The sequence below is a fragment of the Podarcis muralis genome, chromosome 18 (assembly GCF_964188315.1).
Source record: "Podarcis muralis chromosome 18, rPodMur119.hap1.1, whole genome shotgun sequence".
NCBI classification, from domain to species: Eukaryota; Metazoa; Chordata; class Lepidosauria; order Squamata; family Lacertidae; genus Podarcis; species Podarcis muralis.
This window is the reverse complement of record NC_135672.1, coordinates 11135122-11149784: the sequence shown is the minus strand read 5'-3', so window position 1 is coordinate 11149784 and position 14663 is coordinate 11135122. Positions and strand designations below refer to the sequence as shown.

Here is a 14663-nt window from a genome sequence, read left to right as displayed (position 1 = left end):
GTTAGTCTAGATGACTCTTCGGGTCCCTTTCCAATGCTACAAGGTCTGTGATTCGGCAGACGTCGCTGGAGCCCAGCTCCCATCGCCCCTGCCGCCCCGGCTATCAGGGATGATGGGAGATGTGGTCCTGGCAACATCCCTGGCCAATAATAATAATAATAATTTTATTATTTATATGCCTCCCATCTGATTGTTAAAGTTTGTGGTTTCCAGGGAAGCAGAGGAGAGCAGGGGACACACCGCCCCCAAGGTGGCTTGGTGGAACCGTGGAACGGGCAAAGAAGGACTAATCCGTCTGGCGATGTTATCCGTCCACCCCAAAAAAAGTTGCCGGCGAAAGGAGTCTTCTGTGTAAGCCAAGCCAGAAGCGCCTCTTGACCACGTCGCTTGCGAAGGGCGATCGGAAGTGTTCAAAACGGAGCGTGTCTGTACAAGGCCGGGGATACGAATTCGGCAAGGGGTGCTCGTGATGGAACGGTGAGGTATTCTTCCGAGAGATGACCCCTGTCTCATAATCCAAGCAGGAAGGGTGTTTTCCTGCAGGAGAACACCATATTTAATTCTCAACGGGGCGAAGTTTTTTCCCCCCAATGGTGGGGGAGAATCGCTTGCCCTCATCCCCACAGATTGGGTGGCTGGGCCCCGATCCACCTCGTAGCACCACCACCGACAGCCACGTTGACCCCGAAGCATGAGGTGGGCATCTCTTGGTAAGAAGTCCGAGAAGCCGTTTCGAAAGGGAGGAGGGATTCAGTGGGCATGAAAGGAATCTCTCCCCAGCGATCGGCCCAAGAAACGACTCCCCCAGTCCTGTGTCAATATGGAATCAAAAGCTCCCCGATTCCTCCTCGCTTTGCTAAGAAACAAGGCGGGGAGTTAGCAGGCGGTGACAAAGTCTTCCTTTTTTTTAATAGAAAAGAAAACGAACGAAAGATAAGCAAACGGAGACAAGCTTCTGTGTTCGTACAGAGGTGCGACGGCCGCCCCCGATGTCTGCTCAGACCTGCACTTTTTGGATCTGTTTCTCGTTGTCCGCGGGCTCCGCCATGGGGCTGGGCGTGTAGTTGAAAGGGCTCACCCGGGCAGCCCGGCTCGGGGAGCTGTGCCTGCTTGGGGGGAAGTTCCCAAGGGAGCTGACGGGCGCTTCGTGCGTGAAGGAGATGGGCACCGCTGCGGGGGCCTTGCCTGGAGTGGAACCGCCTGCGTCTCCTGCTTCTGAGAACGCGAGGAGCGCAGCCTTGTTCTCCATCGTCGGAGAGGTGCTGGAGTTGGTTTTGGCGGCGGAGAAGTCTTCCGTCTGCACGACGGCGTCGCTGGTCTTCCGCAGGGCCTGAGGGGCCTCTTCCTCCTCCAAGGTGCTGACCAGTGGCAGGGCCGTGGGAGGGAGGGTGGTCTTCAGGATGTGGGGAATGTCCTCGTCTCGGATGCGCTTCCACGTCCCCCTGAGCATCGCCTGTTGTGCCTCTTCGGCCTGCTTTTCCGGCGGTCCAAGAGGAGGCACCACGGGGAGTTTGGGCCCCTCGTCGTTCTTCTTCTTCGTGGGCTCTTGGCAACCGGGAGCGGCCGGGCTGCCCGTCCTCTTGACGACGTTGATCTGAGGTGACGACGAGTACCGTTTGAACGGCTCCGGCGGGCCGTTGCCCGTTTTGACCGGGAGCCTGCAGGGGCTTTCTGAGCTGGTCCGCCTGGGAGGCCTCATGTCCGCCGAGACCCCGTGGCTCGACAGAGGCCCCCGTGAGACGACGGGCCGCTGCATCAGCCCCCCGGACTTGTCCGCCTTGAGCTCGTTGCACCGGGAGGAGCAGAGGAAGACGGGCGGCAGGCCGGGGCGGCCCCTCCGAGGTGAAGCGGCCGGGGAGAGCGTCGAGTTCGGCTGCGGCGACGAAAGCTCGGCCCGGTGCCTCATGAGCAGGCCGGACGACTCCTTGATGAACGTCAGTTGCCTCAGGAAGCCGGAGCGGTCCGACTCGCTGGCGGCGGACCTCGCTGAGGACATGCGGACCAGATTGAGGTGGCTGCTTTGCAGGGCGGGCTTCCCGCCGGTTTGGGGCCTTGTCCCTCTGCCTCTCCCCACCTGCTCCTCCAAAGTAGGCATGGCACTCCTGGCCGGCAGCGTTTTCTTCACCGGCTTCTGCATGAAGGGGATACGGACGGGAGACTTCTGGGTCTTGTGTTGTTTGGGGACGGGAGACTTCTGCACCGGCTTGGGGTTCTGGCCGGGAGATGTGGCGTTCCCGTTTGCCTTCCCAGCTTCCCGAGTCGGTATCTGTCGGCCGGGCGGCTGCGAAGGGGACGTCAGCTTCTTCTGGTTGGGCTGAGACGGCGTGGACGTCCGGGACGACCCCGAGGAAGGGGCCTTCGTCATCCGGGCCGGCGGAGTTGCGCTGCGTTTCGGCAAGGTGAGGTCCACCATCTCCGAGATCTTCCCCGGCCTGTGGAGGCTCCGAGACCTCTGCTGGTTCAGGCTGAGGTTCTTCACAGGTGCTTCCTGCTTCGCTGGGGGTCCGGCCTTCTTTGGGGCGGCTCTGGGGCTCTGTGCCGGCGAGTCCTTTGCCACATTTGGCATGTAAATCACTGTCCGGCCTCGGAAGACCACCGGCAAGTTGGTGAGCGGCTTCTGCTGAACGTTCTTCTCCGCCCGACTGTTCTGGGCCCTGGGACCTCCTGTGGCGACCTTCTTGCCGTCCTGGAACGCCCTCGGAAGGTCTTTCTTCTCCACGTGACGGCCGGGGACCTTCCTGCCTGTCTTCTTCTCCTTCCTCTCCAGAGACAGCTGCAGCGTGGATCCCGACGACAGGCCGGACATGAAAGAGAGAATGGAGTCCGATTCCGAGGACTGGTCATGGGCAAAGGAGGAGGCCGCCTGGTGCAGCCAGGTGACAATGGAGTTAGCTCCTTCCTGGATTGCCTTCCAGTCGACACTGTCCAGGTCTGAGCCTCTTTCGAAGGCGGCTTCGTCCGGCATGGCCTCTGGCTTCCGCTCATGGGGCTTCCTCCCCTTCTCGCCCTGCTTCCTTTTCCCTGAGTTCCTCCTCCTCTTGGCCGCGGCCGACCCGACCCCCTTGGGTAGCAGGTTGTCGTCCGAGTCGCAGCTGAGGGAGCTCCCCGAGCTGCCCCTCCTCTTGGACAGCGCTGCCCGCATCTCCTGCCGCCGGCTCAAGGCCAGCTTGGCTCGGCCGTACAGCTGCCCCCTCCCATCTGCGTGGCACAGCTCCACGTCACTCAGCGAACTCAGAGAGGAGCTGAGGGAATAGCATGGGGGTGTCTCGTCCGCAATGAGGTTGCTGCGCAGCTTGGCAGCCATCTTGGTTTTCGGCGGCGGCTGCCTGGAAGCAAACTCGGCTTCTTTCTTGACCCAAGCTTCCTTTCTTTGGACTTTGCCAGGTGCGCCGGCCTTCCTCCTGGGTGAACGTCTCACCCCGAGTTCCGCCAAGTCGTCTGAGTCGTTCTCGTAGAAGCAATAGACCGCCTCTTCAGTCGGCGTGGTGTGGCAGAGCGACTGGAAGACCATGTCGCTGCTGCCGTTCTCCTGAGGGGCGTCTTTCCTGGAACGGCTGCCTTCCGAGCTGGCCCTCAGGCTGCCCTGCCTCATGAGCGTCAACTCCAGGTTTCTGAGGGGGACGTGTCCTCGCTTGGACTCGGCCGACTGGGCCCGGCCTGTGCGGAGCGGGCTGGTGTGGCTTGAACCTGTGTTGTGCTTGTACGTGGACGCCACCCGGGTTGGCGTGGAATGGCTGGAGGTTATCCTTCCGGCCCGGAAGCCTCCCGCCTCACCCTGGGCCGCCTCCATCTTGAGGCCTAAACCACGTGGGCCCAGAGCATCCCTCCTCTTCCCGGAGCACCGCCTCAAGTCCGCCTCCTCCTTCGTCGGGTACTGGAGCGTCTCGTCGCTTAGGGAAGCCGCGCTGGAGAAGTTGACCGGAGTCCCTTCAGCCGAGTCAGTGAAGGAATCCTCATCGCCGACGTAGTCTTTCCTGGGCCTCGTGGCTGCTGCCGTACGCCTGTGCTTGGGGAGACCAAGGTGAGAACTGGCAGGGACCAGCATATAAACTGGGACGTGCACTGGCTTCTTGGTTTGGGGGTTCAGAACCTGGCCCGGAAACCCGGAGACGAGAGACGTCCGCACTTTCCGGAACCGGGACGGCATGGCTGAATTGATGCACTCCTTCAAGATCTCGATGTCTTCGTCAGAGGTCAGCTCAAGGCGTTCTGGCTTCCTCTGGCTCTCGGCGGCCCTCTCTTCCTCGTGTGCCGCAAAGCCCAGGCCGCTGCTCCTATCAGGGAAAGGGGGCATCAACTTCAACTCCACGTCCTTCTGGACATAGTGTTCGTGGAGAGGAAGAGCGCTCAAGCTGGAGGCGCAGGAGAAGTTCTCGTTGGGCTTCTCCACCGTGAAGTAGACCATGGAGTCGAGGTCTTGGGGCACCTGGAACCGCTCCTTGAAGTCCGTGATCTCCATGAACTTCTTGACGTTGTTCTCCCACTGGATGTTGAACTGGCTCGCCTCCTTCTCTGGCTGACCGCTGAGCTCGAACAGGGGTGTTTTGCTGCGGCTGGGGGGCATGGTCTGTCCAGGACTATCGGGCAGCTCGCTGGGACTGATGGTGCCGCTGATCATCTCACTGCAAGGCTCGCTTTGGATGGAACTGGCGATGGACGGGCTCTCGAAGCTGCCCAGTGAACTGACCGAGCTACAGCGGCTCATCACCAATGGCGTCTCCTGTATGTAGTTCTCTGAAGAGCTGGACGGCGTCAAGTCCTCCGGCCGGTAGGGCGAAGCTCCGCGGAGGAAGACCTTCTCCTTCTTGGGAAAAGGGATGGCGATGGGCTGCGAGGCGGCCGGGGCAGGCTCCGCTTGCCCTCCCTTCCGCGCCTCCTCCATTTCGGCCACCTCTTCCACCTCGATGATCTCCAGCGAGGAGTTGCTGTCCGTCTCGTTCTCGCTGTGGCTCTGCCCGTCCAGGACGTTGTCGGCCGAGGAAAGCGAAGACAGCGAGCTGCAACGAGAGAAGCAGATCGGCGTGTCTTCCACCGAGTACTTCTGTAGCTGCTCTTGCGCCGCGGGGGCCGGGGGCCGAGCGAGCAGCCTCTCAGGGATCTTGCTCAGGTTTTCGATCGACTTCAGCGACAAGCTGGGGTAGAAGGGACCGGCTCCCTGCGGCCCAGCCGTTTCGGGCGCTGAGCTACCATCCCCAATGCTCTCCACCAGGGGGACATGTTGGTAGGACGGCGAGAGCTTAATCGTCTGGACTTTGGGGTCTGCGTTTAGCTCATTGCTCGGAACTTTCGTCTGGGGTTCTGGCTCCTTCTCGGCAACCACAGCGTCAGATTTCGGGAGCTTTCCAAGGTTTTCCGGCTTTTCTGCCGCCTCTCCTGTCTCGTGATGTTTCTTTCCTGGCACCTCTGCCTTCTCTGGCCTGTTGCTCAAGATGTTCTTGAGGTCCAGGCGGCTAGGCCGCTTCTGGTAGCGATGCAACTCGTCTTTAAAATCCAAGAAGGTCGTTCCGGTGCATGGTTTCATGTGCTCCTTGGTGCAGTAACCGTCGCTGGTGCTCCCGCTGTTGAGGCTGTCGTTGGAGAGGCTGGTGTAGGCCGTTTTCAGCCGCAGGAGGGTGTGGGCGCGGCACAGGCCTTCCCGCTTGGCAAAGCCGCTGGCGTCCGACAGCCGGCACGGCGAGCACGACTGCGCACGGGCCTCGTGCACCTCCTCCAGCCCCAGCTGCCAATCCAAGCCGTGGTCCTCAGAGCTGAGGCTGAAGCTGTCGTCCGACGACGTGTGCAGGACGGAGATGTCCTCCACCAGCTTGTCGATCTTGGCCACGGCGGTGGAGATTTTGTTGGCCAGCTTCTCGGCCGCCACGGAGACGTCCTCGTCCGGGCGGAGCAGCGGAGGGGCCACCTGGGCGGCTTCCGCCGGACGGCTCCCATCCTTTTCGGGCTCGGGGCACCTCCGTGGAGCGCCGGCTCGCGGCAACGCCTGCCCTTGGAGGAAGGAGGAGTTCAGGAACATGGAGAGGACAGAGGCGTTCCCCGTTTCGGAGGCGTTGGGGCCCTCGTCGTCGTCAAAGCACCCCGAATCGGAGGCGTAGTCTTTCACCAAACTCTCCATGTGCCTTATGGGCTTTTTGGCACTCTGTGTCTTCAAGGTCTGCTTCTCCAAGCTGTCAAAGGCTTCGGCCAGGTGTTTTGTGTCCAGTTCGGCCTCTAGCGCCTTCTGCTTCCTCATATAAAGCGAGGGCATACAGGACCCCGGCGAGATGACCAGGGCGTCTTTGTATTTCAGGGGGCGGTTGGCCAGGAGGTTCCGCAAGGCGGCCGCGCTCCCCATGGCAATCATCTTGTGCTTGGAGTGCACGAGGTTTCGCAGCATGCTGACGGCGCCCAGGTCCCACAGGAGCTCCTGGTCTTTGGGGCTGCGGGCCGAGAGGTTCCAGAGAGTGCCGCAGGCGTTGCTGACGATGGTCAGGCTGTGTGACTTGAGGTGCTGCAAGAGGGTCTGCAGGCAGCTGTGGTCTCTCAGGACTTGCCTGGAAGACAGTCGGGTGGGGAATAAATTAAAAACAACACAGTGGCATGGACCTGCATTTCGCTGAACAGTGGTGCCTTGGTTCTCAAACTTAATCCGTTCCAAAACCAAAGCGTTCCAAAACCAAGGCGCGCTCTCCCATAGAAAGCAATGCAAAACGGATTAATCCGTTCCGGACTTGTAAAAACAACCCCTAAAACAGCAATTCAACATGAGTTTTGCTCTCTAATCAGACCGTTGATCCATAAAATGAAAGCGACAAACAAGGTAAAGGTAAATGACCCCTGACCATTAGGTCCAGTCGTGGCCGACTCTGGGGTTGTGGCGCTCATCTCGCTTTACTGGCCGAGGGAGCCGGTGTACAGCTTCCGGGTCATGTGGCCAGCAGGACTAAGCTGCTTCTGGCGAACCAGAGCAGCGCACGGAAACGCCGTTTACCTTCCCGCCGGAGCGGTACCTATTTATCTACTTGCACTTGGATGTGCTTTCGAACTGCTAGGTTGGCAGGAGGAGGGACCGAGCAACGGGAGCTCACCCCGTCATGGGGATTCGAACCGCTGACCTTCTGATCGGCAAGCCCTAGGCTCTGTGATTTAACCCACAGTGCCACCCACTGTACAATGTACTGTACTTCAAAATAAACAAGACAGCATTGTAGATGATAAAAATTAAAATCAAACTTTTTTCTTAGCTGCACAGAAGCACAGCTTCTGACTGGTGAAGGCGCCCCGGAAACAACAGCCGACAGTTGCATCGGACATTCGGCTTCCGAAAAATGTCCAAAACCCGGAACACTTACTTCCAAGGTTTTCAGCGTTTGAGAACCAAGGTACCACTGTACTCAAACACCTTGTGTCCCAAACCTGGAAGTGAGTGTTCCGGTTTTTGAACGTTTTTCGGAGAAGCCGAACATCCGATGCGGCCCGTCGGCTATTGTTTCCGGGGCGCCTGCACCAATCAGAAGCTGCGCCTTGGTTTTCGAACGTTTCGGAAGTCGAACGGAGGGAGGGAGATGCGCCCAGTGGCGGCCGAGAAACAGAGGGAGAGAGTCTCTGACCTGTAATCTTCCTTGGTGGCGACGAGGCTGGAGACATTCCTCAGGATTCCTCCTCCGCTCTCAATGATGGCCAGTGAGTTGCTTTGGCATTTATAGGTGAGGGTGCTGACCAGGAAACCCAGGGCCCCATCCACCAGACAGATGGCGGCTTTGTTCTCCGTACTGTGAGCCGAAAGATTCCACAGAGCACTGAGAATGCTTTTTAGGGTCGATTCCTAGCACAGAACAGCAGAGAGACAGAGGCAATGAGGCCGTGTTCGCCCCTGGCATTCTTATTACAGTGGTACCTCGGGTTACATACGCTTCAGGTTACATACGCATCAGGTTACAGGCTCCGCTAACCCAGAAACAGTGCTTCAGGTTAAGAACTTAAGGATGAGAACAGAAATCGTGCGGCAAGAGCAGGAGGCCCCATTAGCTAAAGTGGTGCTTCAGGTTAAGAACAGTTTCAGGTTAAGTACGGACCTCCGGAACGAATTAAGTACTTAACCCGAGGTACCACTGTATTATTATTATTTTGTGCCTTTTAATTCTTTTCTTATTTTACACATTTTTACTGATTTTTTTAACATGTCATTTCCAACAATCATTTAACATAAATTCTTATCTTATGCAATATTTTGGACTTCCGTCAACAACCGCTGAAGATTTTCCATTCTTTATCACTTGCTTAATTTCTCTATTAGTCTTGTTACGTTCGGTTCAGGTTACGTTCTTTGAGGGTACGTCCCGCGGCAACCCGGAAGTGACGGAAAGGGTTACTTCCGGGTTTCGCCGCTCACGCATGAGCAGACGCTCAAAATTACGTCACGCGCATGCGCAGAAGCGGCAAATCACAACCAGCGCAGACCTGGGTTGCGTTCTGCTCGTTTTGCGAACGGGGCTCCGGAACGGATCCCGTTCGCAACCAGAGGTACCACTGTACTTTAATTATCATTAACTAATAATTCTCTTCCTAATCTTCCTTGTGATATTTCACATAATCCTCCTTACAGAACTTCTTGCAGTCCTACTAACGTAATCTGTTTATTACAACTGCTTTTTAGATAGTTCAAATGTTTACTCCAGTCTCCTAAGAATCTCTGATCCCGCAGGTTTCGAATCCTTCCTGTTATGTGTTTGCCCCAGGCGTTTGGAGCACTACGGTAAAGGTAAAGGGACCCCTCACCATTAGTCTAGTCATGGCCGACTCTGGGGTTGCGGCGCTCATCTCGCTTTATTGGCCGAGGGAGCCGGCGTTCAGCTTCCGGGTCATGTGGCCAGCAGGACTAAGCCGCTTCTGGCGAACCAGAGCAGCACACGGAAACGCCGTTTACCTTCCCGCCAGAGCGGTACCTATTGATCTACTTGCACTTTGACGTGCTCTCGAACTGCTAGGTGGGTAGGAGCAGGGACTGAGCAACGGGAGCTCACCCCGTCATTGCGGGGATTCGAACAGCCGACCTTCTGATCGTCAAGTCCTAGGCTCTGTGGTTTAACCCACAGTGCCACCCATGTCCCTTAGAGCACTATGAGACTGCTTTAAATCAACTGTGGGCTTCTCTCCCAGAGGATCCTGGGAGCTGTGAACCGCCCTGAGGCCTTCGGACTGGTAACCTCGGAAGTCGGACGGAATCCGTTCTGGAAGTCCGTTCATCTTCCAAAACGTTCGGAAACCAAGCCACGGCTTCCGATTGGCTGCAGGTTCTCCGAGAGAGTGGAAGGCCATTGCCGCATTTGCCCCAATGAGATTCCACCATTGACAGACAACAGACCCCTGAGATCACATAACCCCGGTCCTGAAAGACCTACATTGGCTCCCAGGACATTTCTGAGCACAATTCAAAGTGTTGGTGCTGATCTTGAAAGCCCTAAATGGCCCAGTATCCCTGAAGGAGTGTCTCCGCCCCGGACACCGGGGTCCAGCTCCAAGGGCCTTCTGGCGGTTCCCTCCCTGCGAGAAGCGAGGTTACAGGGAACCAGGCAGAGGGCCTTCTCGGTGGTGGCACCCTCTCTGTGAAACACCCTCCCATCAGATGTCAAGGAAATAAACAACTATCTGACTTATAGAAGACATCTGAAGGCAGCCCTGTTTGGGGAAGCTTTTAATGTGTGATCTTTTATTGTGTTTTTAATATCCTGTTGGAAGCTGCCCAGAGTGCCTGGGGAAACCCAGCCAGATGGGCGGGGTATAAATAATAATTATTATTAGCCGCTTCCCGGCTTACCTTGTTGGCTCGCAGGGCGCACTGCATCAGACCCGTGACACTGCCGACTTCCCTCAACACCTTCTTGCTATTCATGTCGGCCCGCCAGGAGAGGTTGCGGAGGATGCTAGAGACCACCTGAGAGAAGGAAGAAGAAGAAGAGGAGCGGAGGGGAGAGGAGGGCAGCCGATTACTGATCTCAGAAGGGCACTGAGTTCAAATGACGGTAGCCAGCGGCTTTAGAAGGCTGCGGTGTGCGCGTGTGACTTGGCTAAACTCAGAGGAATTTGCTGATCCAGGACTAAACTTTGGAACTCCCTGCCAATGGACACCAGCTTCCTTGCGCTCTTTTCGGCGCCTGCTAAAAACATCTCCGTTCGGAGAAGCCTATCCAGGTGTATAGAATGTGTTTTAATCTGGTTTTTAGGTTACCATTTTTTTTTAATTTAAAAAAAGGTTTTCAGTGGTGGTTTTCAGTTGGCTTTTTTTGCTGATAATTTCACCGCTTTATTCTTTGTGTCGTCGTTTTGCCTTTGCATCTGGGCGACATAGAAATCTTGTGCGATAAATAAATAATATAAATCGGGGGAAATACATGCTAAAATGTCTACAAATGTCCACAGATGTCTGTGTCCCCCCCCCCCATTTTTTTTGTAATTTTTACAAACCAATGTGGGAATGTGGAGAACTTAACTGAAGATGAGTAGAGGGGAGAGGGGACAAAAATGGAGAGGAAGTGAAATGGATGGATACACTCATTCCTCATTGTGACAACCCTGCACATCGGCCCAACACATCTGGAGAGGGGTGCCAGGTTGGTGAGGAAGTGTGTGGAAGTCTGCTGTGGAAGTGTGGAAGTCTTCTTCCAAAGTCTGAGGAAGTGTGGAAGTCTTTTGTGGAAGTGTGTGGAAGTCTGCTGCAGAAGTGTGGAAGTCTTCTTCCGAAGTCTGAGGAAGTGTGGAAGTCTCTTGTGGAAGTGTGTGGAAGTCTGCTGCAGAAGTGTCAAAGTCTGTGGAAGTGTGGAAGTCTTCTGCCAAAGTGTGTGGAAGTATGTGGAAGTCTTCTGCCAAAGTGTGTGGAAGTATGTGGAAGTCTACGGAAGTGTGGAAGTCTTCTTCCGAAGTCTGAGGACGTGTGGAAGTCTTTTGTGGAAGCGTGTGGAAGTCTGCTGTGGAAGTCTGCACAGAACTGTGTGGAAGTCGGCTCGGGAAGTTTGCTGTGGGCAGACGCAGTTCACACACACCCACCCGCCTTTGAGCTATCCTTACCTGGTGGAGCTCTTCGCTTTCAGATGCCAACTGTGCCACAATGGCCTGCATACATCTCTGGCGGGAGCACAACGTCGCCTGGGTGGGGGGAAATGAGAAACGAGGGAGGAGAGGTGGGGAGAAGGGACATCATCTGAGAAACTGCTGTGGTCTCCCATCAAAACCAGCTCACCCCTTTGCCTTCAAATGCTCCTCATTTCTGCATTTCGCCTCCAAAGCGCAATGCGCTGATAAACACTGGACTGGTGTCTCCCCAGCATTTTTTGGGGTGCTCCCCTTTGCTTCCACAAACTCATCCCCAGTGCTCCCCTACCCCACATATAAGAAAGCAATGTTCAGTGGCTTGCTGGACCGGCTGCAGAAAATCATAAATTCAAAACAGTGACGGTTAATCTGGTATGCAGGATGAGACCCTCCCTGCCCACAGACTGTCTGGCCAGAGTGGTGCATGCTCTGGTTATCTCCCGCTTGGACTACTGCCATGCGCTCTCCGTGGGGCTACCTTTGAAGGTGACCCGGAAACTACAACTAATCCACAATGCGGCAGCTAGACTGGTGACTGGGAGCAGCCGCCGAGACCATATGGGACTCTCAGTCATTCTGGACCCACAGCTGTCCATGGAGGTGCAGGTCCATTCTGTTTTCCAGGGCAGCTGTCTCCCAGCTCCATCCGGTACGCAGGATGAGACCCTCCCTTCCCACAGATTGTCTGTCCAGAGTGGTGCATGCTCTGGTTATCTCCCGCTTGGACTACTGCCATGCGCTCTACATGGGGCCACCTTTGAAGGTGACCTGGAAACTACAACTAATCCAGAATGAGGCAGCCAGACTGGTGACTGGGGGCAGCCGCTGAGACCACATAACACCGGTCCTGAGAGATCTGCATTGGCTCCCAGGACGTTTCCGAGCACAATTCAAGGTGTTGGTGCTGACCTTGAAAGCCCTAAATGGCCCAGTATCCCTGAAGGAGCATCTCCACCCGCATCGTTCTGCCCGGACACTGAGCTCCAGCTCCCGAGGGCCTTCTGGCAGTTCCCTCCCTGCGAGAAGCCAAGTTACAGGGAACCAGGCAGAGGGCCTTCTCGGTGGTGGCACCCTCCCTGTGGAACGCCCGTCAGACATCAAGGAAATCAACAACTATCTGACTTTTAGAAGACATCTGAAGGCCGCCCTGTTTAGGGAAGGTTTTCATGTTTGACATTTTATTGTGTTTTTAATATTCTTTTGGGAGCCACCCAGAGTGGCTGGTGAGGTCCAGGCAGAAGAAGACATTATTATGATGGCAGCTTTTCAAAGTCCGATAGGGACCTACATTTCCGGTGCTGCCCCACGGAACCCCTATAGATGCTCCGCTCGCACTCAGCCTTTCCCCTGAACCGATTGCAGGCGCCTGGACTTTCCCCCGCATGTTTCCGTATTTTTTGCTCTAGAAGACTCACTTTTCCCCTCCTAAAAAGTAAGGGGAAATGTGTGTGCGTCTTATGGAGCGAATGCAGGCTGCGCAGCTATCCCAGAACAGCAAGAGGGATTGCTGCTTTCGCTGCGCAGCGATCCCTCTTGCTGTTCTGGCTTCTGAGATTCAGAATATTTTTTTTCTTGTTTTCCTCCTCCAAAAACTAGGTGCGTCTTGCGGTCTGGTGCGTCTTATAGAGCGAAAAATACAGCGCTTTCTTTGAGTTCTTTCGAGCCTCAAAAGTTTCCACGCTTTGGGATTCCGTGGGCCGAGCGATGCCGAAATCTCTGCAAACGGAGAACCCTCGGCTTTCTTATCCGCCCAAGTCCATTCCCACCCCGCACAGTACCTTGTTGACAACGTCCCCAAACGTGAGGTTCGTCAGAGCCATGCCGGTGTAACGCCGCAGGGCCAGATTCAGGGGGTCGCTGGTCATTTGGTGCATCTCGTAGTCTACTTGGAGGAGTTCGGCAACAGCCTGCAGACCGCCTAGGAAGAAGAAGAAAAGAGAGGCTTCTGTTTTTTACCCCAGACGTATTAAAGTGCATCTCTTTCTCTCTCTTTTAATGTCATTTTTATTTGTTTTCCATTTTGTAATTGTTATGTACTGAGTTGAATAGGATCCAAAAGGCAGCAGTCTGATTGGTCCTAGAACAATAGGATCCAAAATGCAGCAGTCTGATTGGTCCTAGAACAATAGGATCCAGAATGCAGCAGCCTGATTGGTCCTACAACAGTAGGATCCAGAATGCAGCAGTCTGATTGGTCCTAGAACAATAGGATTCAGAATGCAGCAGTCTGATTGGTCCTAGAACAATAGGATCCAGAATGCAGCAGTCTGATTGGTCCTAGAACAATAGGATTCACAATGCAGCAGTCTGATTGGTCCTAGAACAATAGGATCCAGAATGCAGCAGTCTGATTGGTCCTAGAACAATAGGATCCAGAATGCAGCAGTCTGATTGGTCCTAGAACAATAGGATCCAGAATGCGGCAGTCTGATTGGTCCTAGAACAATAGGATCCAGAATGCAGCAGTCTGATTGGTCCTAAAACAATAGGATCCAGAATGCAGCAGTCTGATTGGTCCTAGAACAATAGGATTCAGAATGCAACAAAAACAACAGTCACAGACAAGGGATTCTATGGTGTCATATTTTGTGGGAGGGAAGGAGAATGATAGAAACTTAATTTCTGCTTACCCAGTTCGTTCATAGCTCGGCGATAATCTTCGTCGAAGGAGAGCTTCATGATAGCACATGTGGCTTGGCAGATTTGCGGCTCAATAGGGACGGGCCCTGCCAAGAAAAACGTATATGATAAAGCGTTGAGAAATGCGGAAAATATGAAAACAACGAGAAGAGGCAAGATGAAGATATTGGAGATATTCTTCAGAGGTCCAGACTATGGGGAGCCCGGAAAAATTAATAATTAACAATTCGGACTGTCATTTGGTCGTGTTTAAGAAATTTAATTTATTGTTTTTAATTGTGGATATGTTGATTGGTTGTTTTTATTGGAAAATCAAGAAAAATGATTTTTTAAAAAACGGATATGAGATATATTTATAGATAGTTGAGCTCAGAAGGGCAACTCTGCAAAAATTAACCTCACTCAGCGGTGGACTCTGCCTTGAGACTCAGTCAAAGGAACCTAGGGATCGCCTATGGTGCAATCAGGCCATGTCACTCAGCACTGACTGGCAGAGGCACTCCAGGGTTTGGGGCAGAAGATGTTCTCCTGAATCTTCTGCACACCAAGCAGGCACGCTCCCCCTAAATTAAAGCTAAAGGTAAAGGACCCCTGACCATTAGGTCCAGTCATGACCGACTCTGGGGTTGCGGCACTCATCTCGCTTTATTGGCCGAGGGAGCCGGCGTACAGCCTCCGGGTCATGTGGCCAGCAGGACTAAGCCGCTTCTGGCGAACCAGAGCAGCGCACGGAAACGCCGTTTACCTTCCCGCTGGAGTGGTACCTATTTATCTACTTGCACTGGCGTGCTTTCGAACTGCTAGGTTGGCAGGAGCAGGGACCGAGCAACGGGAGCTTACCCCGTCATTGCGGGGATTCGAACCGCCGACCTTCTGATCGGCAAGTCCTAGGCTCTGTGGTTTAACCCAGAGTGCCACCTGCGTCCCCCTAAGCTATGTTCTCTCTACAGATCAAGTAAGAT

The 14663-nt window shown here is 54.8% G+C and overlaps 1 protein-coding gene across 3 annotated transcripts in view; it reads right to left on the bottom strand.

Annotated features, from left to right (window-relative positions):
* Window positions 1-857: 857 nt before the first annotated feature.
* Window positions 858-14663, bottom strand: part of APC2 (APC regulator of Wnt signaling pathway 2) — a 46985-nt gene continuing 33179 nt past the window's right edge. For all 3 annotated transcript variants that reach the window (XM_028713535.2, XM_028713537.2, XM_028713536.2), the window contains exons 10-15: window positions 13692-13787; window positions 12840-12979; window positions 11038-11115; window positions 9791-9907; window positions 7584-7798; window positions 858-6527 (exon numbers count right to left, since the gene is read on the bottom strand). In XM_028713535.2, the coding sequence (XP_028569368.2) occupies window positions 998-6527; window positions 7584-7798; window positions 9791-9907; window positions 11038-11115; window positions 12840-12979; window positions 13692-13787 (6176 nt within the window). In that variant the 3' untranslated portion in view covers window positions 858-997. The remainder of the gene's footprint in view (window positions 6528-7583; window positions 7799-9790; window positions 9908-11037; window positions 11116-12839; window positions 12980-13691; window positions 13788-14663) is intronic.